The 11,287-nt window shown below is 36.0% G+C and overlaps 3 protein-coding genes across 3 annotated transcripts; 2 read left to right on the top strand and 1 right to left on the bottom strand.

Moving 5' to 3' along the window:
* Window positions 1–1,075: 1,075 nt before the first annotated feature.
* LOC149651614 (flavin-containing monooxygenase 5-like) lies at window positions 1,076–2,979 on the top strand. The gene is made up of 2 exons (XM_089848600.1): window positions 1,076–1,768; window positions 1,829–2,979. Exons 1-2 carry the CDS (start codon window positions 1,136–1,138, stop codon window positions 2,837–2,839), a joined length of 1,644 nt encoding a protein of 547 aa, XP_089704726.1. The 5' UTR covers window positions 1,076–1,135; the 3' UTR covers window positions 2,840–2,979.
* Window positions 2,980–3,034: 55 nt separating this feature from the next.
* Window positions 3,035–4,138, bottom strand: LOC149651613 (PI-actitoxin-Afv2a-like). Its single transcript, XM_089848601.1, has 3 exons — window positions 3,943–4,138; window positions 3,282–3,497; window positions 3,035–3,174 (listed from the first exon to the last, which is right to left on the bottom strand). Exons 1-3 carry the CDS (start codon window positions 4,001–4,003, stop codon window positions 3,161–3,163), a joined length of 291 nt encoding a protein of 96 aa, XP_089704727.1. The 5' UTR covers window positions 4,004–4,138; the 3' UTR covers window positions 3,035–3,160.
* A 257-nt stretch (window positions 4,139–4,395) lies between these two features.
* On the top strand, window positions 4,396–11,189 carry LOC149651612 (boophilin-H2-like). Its single transcript, XM_089846960.1, has 6 exons — window positions 4,396–5,340; window positions 5,412–5,546; window positions 5,661–5,855; window positions 8,092–8,286; window positions 10,711–10,905; window positions 11,037–11,189. Exons 2-6 carry the CDS (start codon window positions 5,486–5,488, stop codon window positions 11,048–11,050), a joined length of 660 nt encoding a protein of 219 aa, XP_089703086.1. The 5' UTR covers window positions 4,396–5,340; window positions 5,412–5,485; the 3' UTR covers window positions 11,051–11,189.
* The last annotated feature ends 98 nt before the right edge of the window (window positions 11,190–11,287 follow it).

Below are 11,287 nucleotides of genomic sequence, written 5' to 3'. Positions count from 1 at the left end.
ATCGTAACTTGTAAAAAAATGTCATGGAATATTTTCCATTCAAAATCGCCCATAGAACCCAATAGAACCAACTGTACTTTGGTCGTAGGGCTCTCCCTTTTTGTAACACCCTGTATATTACCGAAATAACGTATGAAATCATACTTGAATGTGTATTAACACATTCTTGTTGAATTTTGGAGAAAAACGTTGGGATATCTGAAAACTTTTCGGTTCTGGTTGAATGTATAATACAGTTAGTAGCGATGCGGAAAATTTTCCTCTAAGACAATTTTCGCCTTGTGTGGTTAACCAGTTTTAAAATAATTTACCTCTTCATTTTAAATGCTTTTTGCAAAACAAAGTAGACGTTACTGAAAACATTCGATATTGAATTGTATACGTGAGAAAATTGTCAAGGACTTCCTTGTCTGGTATATTTCTAAAGCCATATTGGATTGGATTCCATACCCTGGATTGAAGACGGACGTTATTCGGAAGGACTCCGTGAGTTTAAAATATATATTTTTTAATTGTCTCTTGCGTATTGGTACAACGTTGAAGGCTAATTTCAATACAAACATTTCTTAAGGCCTAGGGCACACAATCGTGTTTCGCTTTAAATTGTGCAAACCGAAAAGATTTTGTTCGGGCGAATTCAGTTTGCACGTTAAAGTTGCTATTTCATCAAAAGAAGACGATGAGATTTACTATAAAACAGGCTTAAGGTGTTGTGTACATGTCGCTTTAGCTAGTGAAAAAATTAGAAGGTAAACGAACTTTAATCTCTACTAAAATATTTTGTGTGCAACGGGCTTAAGATAAAAGATGGAATTTGAAAGACTTCACTTATATGTTGATATGAAATTTTAAGGCTAAATCTTTCCATAGAAAACCTGTTTCTTTATATGTTAAATTCCACTCTTTCTAAGCTAAGTACCATCCTCATCGACCTTCGTCATGACGTCAAGTACCCAACTCTTTAAGAATCGGATGTATATCTAAATGATATTACTATCACTTCAAAAGTTCAAATTAGGGTCTTAGACTTTGGTTTATAACTGTTCTTTTCTCTTTTTTTCGTCAAATTATTTAGGTTGAAACATTAGTAGGTTGATATTGTAAACGGCACTCGAGCGTCTCAATCGAACGTACCATGTCACGTAAAAGAATCGCCATCATTGGAGCGGGAGCGAGTGGCCTGACATCGATAAAGGCTTGCTTAGAAGAAGAAAACTTAGATCCGATATGTTACGAAATGCAGAACGATATTGGTGGACTATGGCGATTCAACGAAAACGACGTTGATGGCGTACCGTCCGTCATGGGTTCAACCGTCATCGATACCAGTAAAGAAATGAGCGCCTTTAGCGACTTCCCGCCACCTCCCGATTTCCCAAACCACATGCACAACACTTACATGATTCGCTACATCGAAATGTACGCCGACCATTTTAACTTGAGACAGCACGTCATGTTGCGTCATAAAATCTTGAAGGTGACTCAAACGGAGGATTATGATTTGACTGGAAGATACTTGGTTAAGGTTAAGTCTTTAGAAACTGGTGTCGAGACGGATGAAGTTTTCGACGGAGTCATGATTTGTACCGGACATCACGTTTTTCCAAATATGCCCGAGTTCGAAGGTTTGGATCAGTTTCAAGGAAAGGTTATACATTCGCATAGCTACAAAAGGCCTTTTGGATACGAGCATAAGAATGTGGTTGTTGTCGGTGTGGGGAATTCCGGTTCGGATGTGGCCGTTGAACTTAGTTATACGGCCAAAAAGGTATAACTTTTATATTTGGAATATTTTTCAGATTTATGTTAACAATAACTTCCTTTTAAGGTATATTTAAGTACTCGTCGTGGTTGTTGGGTGGTCCCCTTACTGGGACCGGAAGGTTTACCCATAGACGCCCACTATGGTCGTCGCTCCTTCAATTTAATTGTGAATTCTTTACCAAGGATGTGGATTAACTGGTACTTGGAGCGAGTTATTCGCCAAAAATTTAGCCATGGTGTGTATAATATCAAACCGAAGCACCGCTTAATGAGTCAACATCCAACCGTCAACGACGTCTTGCCGACCAAAATATTTAGCGGAACTGTTGTCCTCAAGAACAACATTGATCATTTTACGTCTAACGGGGTTGCGTTCGTGGGTGAAGAGGATACGGTTTACGAGTGTGACGCGGTCGTCTTTGCCACGGGGTACTTGATCAAGTTTCCGTTTTTGGACGAATCCGTATTTAACCCTAACGATAACAAGTGCCCCTTGTACAAGTTGATGTTCCCCGGACACTTGAAACACCCTTCCCTCGTGTTTATCGGTCTATCACAACCTACTGGTTGCATATTCCCTATTTCGGACAATCAAGCAAGATGGTACGCCCGTCTTATGTCCGGTAAAGTCGCGTTTCCTGGTACTGACGTTATGAAGATGGATATTGAGAAACGAAGCCGGGAATTATCCGAAAGGTACTACGCCTCTAAACGTCACACTATTCAAGTTGATTGGGTAAATTACATGGATGAAATCGCGTCCCAATATGGAGTTAAACCCAACCTGTGGAAATTATTAGTACAAGATCCAAAGTTTTTCTGGGTTTGCGCCCACGGGCCTTGTCTACCATACCAGTATCGACTCCATGGACCAGGGGCTTGGGATGGTGCCAAGGAAGCCATTTTGACTTACAAATCCAGGGTAAGGGCCGCTTTTAACACGAGGAAACTTCCGGAATCACAATTAAGTAAACTTAAGAGGAGAAAATCTAGCTTTAGCTCGGTTTTAAAGTATACAGTGTACTTTATATTCATTTATCTACTATATATCGCCACTTTCGGTAATAAAATTTAAGCCTGATTACGCATTTGAGGATGATATCTTGAAACTAGATTAATAGTTTTTGTATAATATTAATTTCCACTTTGCCTTTGTAATTATTTACCCTATATCCAAACTTAAATCGCTAATTAAATATTTTTATTTGCGATTGATTTAAGTAAATTAATTTAATTTCACACGCTTTTACTGACTTTATTTCATAAAAACAAAAGAGTATGATAAAAACAAGGGTTAAAAATAATTAAAATTAACTTAATGAGATTCAATTATTCTCAAAATGATGAGTAAAAAGTGGGCACGTTTATCGATCGAGTGACTTCTGAATTGACTAGATTAACCAGATCGTCCTTAAAATAAATAATAAATAAATAAATATGCAATTTAAATCAGTCGAATGATAAAACTAGACATAAAATGTTATCAGTCAAGTTGATTCAATGAATTTCAATCTTACCTCGACACGCTCTTTGGCACTCGGATTTTGACGCAAAATTATTGGCATTTCCACCACAACCTCCATATCGGAATGACTTGCATTTTCCTTTCTTCATGTCGTAGTGATAACGGGTTATGGAGGCGTAACAATGTCCTTGCAATTTTGGTAAACCACAAATGGAACCCGAGTATCCGTGTCCCGACGATGAGGACAGTAATGACTTTCTCTTATCCCCTGCAACAAGTACCAAATAATAAAATGTTAGATTTAACTTTTCCTATTTATAGATCAAATAGATAATTCCGAAGACTATGACCGAGAGACTAATCACTATCAGATTCCTGCACATTGAATACGCGTACGTTTAATAATTTTGACTGAGTGAGTGGCCCCTCGATGATGATTCATGGACCGACTTTGGCGTATCTATGAAATATCTGTATAGTTTATCATGGCTTCACAAATAATTTTTGATATGAAAGTTCGGTTAAACTGATAAGATAACTTTAATTCAATTCAAAGCTCTGAGCTTGAACTGAAAAGTTTAGATTTCGAAAAGTCTTTTTCAATCTTTTGTTAAAATTCACGTACACCTGTTGTTTTCAGAGATTAAATCTTCCCTAAAACTTCTTACCCCTGACGCGAATTAATTACCTCATTATCAAATTAACCAACTTACCCATTGCGACGCTGGCAATTACGACCACTATAGCTAACACTAAAATCAACGACTTATTCATGATTACCGTTTGTAATTAAAAAGGATAACGTTTCAATGTCTGTTCCAACGAGATACGCTTTCTCTAATGAGTAAGTAATAGGACCTACACGTTATTATATTGCCAATTTTTTTATATATATTCCATTACCTAATCTGAAAAAACTTTCAATGGGGCTGGTTTGTTTGAGATTATACTGTCGACTTCCCACTCACTAAATTTCTAAACCCACAATCTGTTTCCGAAAACGTAGTGTTTACTTAACGTTTCGAGGTCTTTCTTGAAGGTGATAAGGAGTTTATATGGAAACCATAGTTTAATCTATTTAGTTCCAGAAATTATTTTCGTATCAGAACCGGTTGCAATTTATACATAGCGTATGACGTATTTCGCGTGTTTTTGTTATAAACTTTTGAAGATTTACGGCTAGAAGTTGTTGTAAGAAAGTTTTGATTGAGTTCAAGGTAGGGAGGCCTGAGTGACTCAAAAATTGAAGGTTACACCCAGGTAATTTCGTTTTAGTACAGGTGACAGACATTACGAAATTTCTTTTAGCATTAGACCTTGAAAATTTAGTGGGTGTACTTTTTAACTATAGTTTTAGTATGGTACGACATATTTTAATGAGATTTATTATAATTTATGACAGTGCAAGTATGATGTTTAAATATAGAATCATATTATAGCTTGGTCCAAATGGGACAGGGTTCACGAAATATCACTTTCAACGAACTTTTTCATCAAATTCTATAAAAGGTCATCTTCCGTTGAGTGTCAACGGTAAAACATTCATCTCCAAAATGAATTAATTGGTCTTTTTTTAATTTTTCTTAACGACTATGAAATTAAAAGTGTTGTATGTTTATATTTGTCAAAACATCAAATCATCTAAATTAGTGTATATTTCTTACATTACATTGCGTTACTTTTAACAACAGTTTTAGGCCTAATTAAGATTTATAGATTTCAATGTTCTAAACGTCACGTTGTTAAGAGAAACGTGTATTCAAATCAATCAGTCACTCTTGAAACTTTGTCGTCATGGCAACAATCGCTCTCGAGTGTTTGTTTTTTGGTTTTTTTTTCTAAGGAAATGGTATAAAAATTTCCATCCATCTTGAAACCAGTTTTAAAATCTTATTTTTTTACAATCGCCAAGATCCGGATAATAATAAAGTTCTTAAGCCAAATGTCGACTTAACACTGAATCAACATTACATTTCATTGGTAATTTGGCGAAACCCTTCGAATTACGTCATTGGAGGTTTCCCTTCTGAGAAATTTGACAGGATACGGGCTGTAAAAAACAGTCAATTTTTATCACCATTTCGTGAATATATTATCTCTGAAATTTCGGTGTAATTCTAGCCGTAAAAAATATCTTAAACTTAGTATATAAAGCTAATTTACACGGTTGTTTCTATCACAGCTAGTACGTCTTCGTTCAGGGCTAACCATCCTTTTATCTCAAGTCTTAAATCGGAAATAGATCTCCATTGAAAAATGAAATCTCAACTTGTTAGCGGTTATCTAATTGCCCTGATTGTCGTAGCAGCCTTTATTGGTAAGATTTTATTTTGGATTCAAGATTCTCTCTTGACTGTTAGAATGAGTTTATCAGTGTAGTTCAGTGTAATGTATGATTGTTCTTGTTTATAATACTTTGGTACAATTACAGCCATTGACGCTCAACGACCTGAATCTCCAAACGCGTACTGTAATTTACCTTACGACTCTGGTCTATGTTACGCTTCAATTCAACGATGGTACTACAACACCAGAACTAGAACTTGCGAAACCTTTACCTTCGGCGGTTGCGGTGGCAATAAAAACAACTTTCAATCTAGATTGGAGTGTCAACGGGCTTGCAGAGGTGAGATAGTTTGATAGTACCTCGACTGGAGAACCGAGAATGAGAGCTTAACGATGGGTCTCGCTTCTGCTCCCGGTTCTGGGTCAAAGGGCATATTAGATAAGTCTGTCTTAATTTGTCTAATAAAAATGATTTCATTTAGGATTCCGAGGTTAAAACCCTGACGTGATTTGAAGTCTGTGAGATGAAGAACGAGGTCTTGAAGATCCAAGATCGAATTATATTGAATAAAACAAACTCTGTATTTTTTCAGCTTTGCTATGATGTTTTACAATAAAACTTAATTTTAATAGAAATATCTAGGACTAAATTATTCTAATCATATTGGCTTACAGGAGTGTCAATATCAAAAATTATGCAGTTCGCATCTCGAACCTGTTTTTTGTGATCTCACGCTTTCAAGTAGACTATTCCTTTTTTTTAGCTCAATACGAATAATTAGGCTTATTATTGGGTTTTTTAGCCCACATCAAGACAAATTTTTCTTCTAAACTTCCTTGATTTGAAAGGTTATTTGTCTGTGGAAGTCCATTGAATTCGCATGTCGTTAAGCGGAAACGGTTCCCTTAGTACGCGGATAAGTAATGTTGAAAAAAATGTAAAGTCATACATGTAACCGAACGAAAAATAAGTGATTAATGTGAAAGAATAGTCAAAATAATTCCATTAAAAATCCGGATCATATGGAAAGGATGAAGGTGGAAGCCACTTCTAACCATTCGCATAGAGTAAGGTTTTATATTTCGAAATTCATACTAACATTTTAGTAAATTTTCCAATATTAACAATTACTTGACCTATGCAAGTAAAGCCGAAAGTTCCCATATCGATTAAATTTCAATGTTTAAATTAAGTTCTACTCTAGTAAATGGGCCATAATTTAAATTCAAAGTAATATATTATTATTCAATAAAAAATCTGATTTATTACATAGAGGTTACGCGTTCAGCAAACGTAACCATAATTGGCTTATGAGGTTTACCAACAACTTGCGGTACGATGACGTACTTGTCTCTTTGATCCATAGATTTAACCACGAAATTTCTCAACAAGTCGGCTAGTAGTATCTTAGATTCCATGAGAGCGAATCTTTTCCCTGAAAACAATTAGGAAATAAATCTTGAGTTTAAGAATTTGTTACTATCTTAAATATCTTACCCATGCAAGCCCTGCTTCCAACTGCAAAAGGTGCATAGGCTTATTGGCTGATATTTGATCTGTTTTCTGGTGGAAATCTGTCTGGGTCGTATATCTCTGGGTTTGGAAACACTTTAGGGTCACGGTGTAAGGATGATATAAGAACAAAACGGTTGGTATTACGAGGTACAACCTTGTCTCGCAATTAGGCGTAAGATTATCTAAACTAGGTCATAATCATTATGGTGTTGAAAAAGGTTCTTACTTTGATGGCGCATTCCAAGTAAACAAGGTTTTTTAACTCTTCCGGCGTTATGGGACTGGTTTTGTCATCTCCTTGAACTCGATGGCCCTGTCAAGGCAGTTCAAAATGCCATGGAGCGCCGTCTCCGTAGATTTGCCTTTCTGATAGGCAAACTGAGCAGTGAACAGGGGCGTGTGGGAAAGAATGCCATCCCGCAAATACCTGTCCACCAATTTCTCTAAAATCTTTAGGAAGAAAGAGGTAAGACAGATAGGTCTAAATGCCTTGGCCTCAAGATAGCTCGTCTTCCCAGGTTTGGGAATAAAGATAACCTTCGAGCGCTTCCAGATATGCGCCTAATGTCAACTTAAGACTGAATCAACATTACATTTCATTGGTAATTTGGCGAAACCCTTCGACTTACGTCATTGGAGGGTTCCCTTCCGAGAAATTTGACAGGATACGGGCAGTAAAAAACAGTTAGTCAATAATTTTTATCACCATTTCGTGAATATATTATCTCTGAAATTTTGGTGTAATTCTAGCCGTAAAAAATATCTTAAACTTAGTATATAAAGCTAATTTACACGGTTGGTTCTATCACAGCTAGTACGTCTTCGTTCATGGTTAACCATCCTTTTATCTCAAGTCTTAAATCGGAAATAGATCTCCATTGAAAAATGAAATCTCAACTTGTTAGCGGTTATCTAATTGCCTTGATTGTCGTAGCAGCCTTTATTGGTAAGATTTTATTTTGGATTCAAGATTCTCTCTTGACTGTTAGAATGAGTTTATCAGTGTAGTTCAGTGTAATGTATGATTGTTCTTGTTTATAATACTTTGGTACAATTACAGCCATTGACGCTCAACGACCTGAATCTCCAAACGCGTACTGTAATTTACCTTACGACTCTGGTCTATGTTACGCTTCAATTCAACGATGGTACTACAACACCAGAACTAGAACTTGCGAAACCTTTACCTTCGGGGGTTGCGGTGGCAATAAAAACAACTTTCAATCTAGATTGGAGTGCCAACGGGCTTGCAGAGGTGAGATATTTTGACCGGAGAACCGAGAACAAGAACTTAATGATGGGTCTTGCTTCAGCTCCCGGTTCTGGGTCAAAGGGCATATTAGATAAGTCTGTCTTAATTTGTCTAATAAAAATGATTTCATTTAGGATTCAGAGGTTAAAACCCGGACGTGATTGAAGTCTGCGAGATGAAGAACGAGGTCTTGAAGATCCAAGATCGAATTATATTGAATAAAACCAACTGCATTTTTTCAGCTTTGCTATGATGTTTTACAATAAAACTTAATTTTAATAGAAATATCTACGACTACATTATTTTTATTCATATTGGCTTACAGGAGTGCCAACATCGAAAATTATGCAGTTCGCATCTCGAACCTGTTTTTTATGATCTCACGCTTTCAAATAGACTATTCATTTTAGCTCAATACGAATAATTAGACTTATTATTGGGTATTTTAGGCCTACATCAAAACTAAACTACCTTTGAAAGGTTATTCGTTTGTGGAAGTCGATTGAATTCGGATGTCTTTAAGCGGAAACGGTTCCCTTAGTACGCGGATAAGTAATGTTGAAGAAAATAATGTAAAGTTATACATGTAACCAAACGAAAAATAAGTGATTAATGTGAAAGCATTGTCAAAATAATTCCATTAAAAATACGGATCATATGGAAAGGATGAAGAAAGAAGCCACTTCTAACCATTCGCATGTAGTAAGGTGTGATATTCCGAATTTAATACTAATATTGTGAATCTTGGAAATGTTCTAATCATAACTATTACTTGACCTATGCAAGTAAAGCGAAAGTTCTCTTATCGATTAAACATAATTTAAAATTTCGATTTTTAAATTAAGTTCTACTCTAGTAAATGGTCTATAATTTAAATTCAAAGTAATATATTATTATTCAATAAAAAATATCTCATTTATTACAAAGAGGTTACGCGTTCAGTAAACGTTACCAAATTGGCTTATGAGGTTTACCAATAACTTGCGGCACGATGACGTACTTGTCTCTTTGACCCATAAATTTAAAGGGATAGAGTCAATCTTTTGACTACTAATGAAAAGCTTTCATTTTTTTAAATCAGATAGAACCTAAAATTACGTTTTCAAAAATATATAGATATTGATAGTTTTAATAACTCATGATATACTTATGCTAAAATCTCTAAGGGCCATCTTTTTCAAAATTTAGATTTGAGTATTTTATGGATGACCCCTTAAATTTTGGTAAGAAACTAAAGGACAATGATTTCTAATTTAAATAAGGGGTCGTCCCTATAACACTCCAATCGTTACTTGTAAAAAATGTCATGGAACATTTTCCACTCAAAATCGCCCATAGAACCAACTGTACTTTGGTCCTCCCTTTTTGTAACATCCTGTATATTACCGAAATCTATATCTATATAAATCGAATTCCTGACTGATTGATTGACTGACTGATAATCAACGCCCAGCCCAAACCGCTTGCCCTAGAAGGCTGAAAATTTGCAGGAACGTTACTCGTAAGTAGTAGGCGCGTACTAAAAAAGATTTTTCGGATCCGCCGCCATCTTAAAAAATGGCGCCCCGAAATGTAAAAAATCTTCTCTATGCAACAGAGTCCGCGCTTTTCAAGCGATTTTGTAAACATCTGGTTTCCTTTAACTTATAGACGGGCTGAATGGTCTTTTGGGTTCGATTTGTTGCCATCTTTTTAAATGGCGGCCAAAAACTTAAAAACCCTTCTGTATGGAATAATGTCCGAGTGAAAAATAATAAAAAATGTCCCGACGCGGGCTGACGGGCAACGCCGAGTGCCTTCGCTCCTAAGGTGTTACAAAAATATTAATCATCAGTAAAATCTACCCATTCTTTATATCATTTTGATGGAAGTTCTTATTACAAGCGAGCGACGCCGCGGGTAACAGCTAGTAAGATATAAAATCATACTTGAATCTGTATTAAGACTGAATCAACATTACATTTCATTGGTAATTTGGCGAAACCCTTCGACTTACGTCATTGGAGGGTTCCCTTCCGAGAAATTTGACAGGATACGGGCAGTAAAAAACAGTTAGTCAATAATTTTTATCACCATTTCGTGAATATATTATCTCTGAAATTTTGGTGTAATTCTAGCCGTAAAAAATATCTTAAACTTAGTATATAAAGCTCATTTACACGGTTGTTTCTATCACAGCTAGTACGTCTTCGTTCAGGGTTAACCATCCTTTTATCTCAAGTCTTAAATCGGAAATAGATCTCCATTGAAAAATGAAATCTCAGCTTGTTAGCGGTTATCTAATTGCCTTGATTGTCGTAGCAGCCTTTATTGGTAAGATTTTATTTTGGATTCAAGATTCTCTCTTGACTGTTAGAATGAGTTTATCAGTGTAGTTCAGTGTAATGTATGATTGTTCTTGTTTATAATACTTTGGTACAATTACAGCCATTGACGCTCAACGACCTGAATCTCCAAACGCGTACTGTAATTTACCTTACGACTCTGGTCTATGTTACGCTTCAATTCAACGATGGTACTACAACACCAGAACTAGAACTTGCGAAACCTTTACCTTCGGGGGTTGCGGTGGCAATAAAAACAACTTTCAATCTAGATTGGAGTGCCAACGGGCTTGCAGAGGTGAGATGTTTTGACCGGAGAACCGAGAACAAGAACTTAATGATGGGTCTTGCTTCAGCTCCCGGTTCTGGGTCAAAGGGCATATTAGATAAGTCTGTCTTAATTTGTCTAATAAAAATGATTTCATTTAGGATTCAGAGGTTAAAACCCGGACGTGATTGAAGTCTGCGAGATGAAGAACGAGGTCTTGAAGATCCAAGATCGAATTATATTGAATAAAACAAACTCTGTATTTTTTCAGCTTTGCTATGATGTTTTACAATAAAACTTAATTTTAATAGAAATATATACGACTACATTATTTTTATTCATTTTGGCTTACAGGAGTGCCAATATCAAAAATTTTGGGGTTCGCATTTCGAACTGTCTTTTATGATGTCAC

Source organism: Phalangium opilio, unplaced genomic scaffold, assembly GCF_054372755.1.
Source record: "Phalangium opilio isolate 3A_F unplaced genomic scaffold, DU_Popi_V2 ptg000082l_1, whole genome shotgun sequence".
Taxonomy (NCBI): Eukaryota; Metazoa; Arthropoda; class Arachnida; order Opiliones; family Phalangiidae; genus Phalangium; species Phalangium opilio.
Note: the sequence above shows the minus strand (reverse complement) of the source record. Positions and strands in the feature narration are given on the sequence as shown.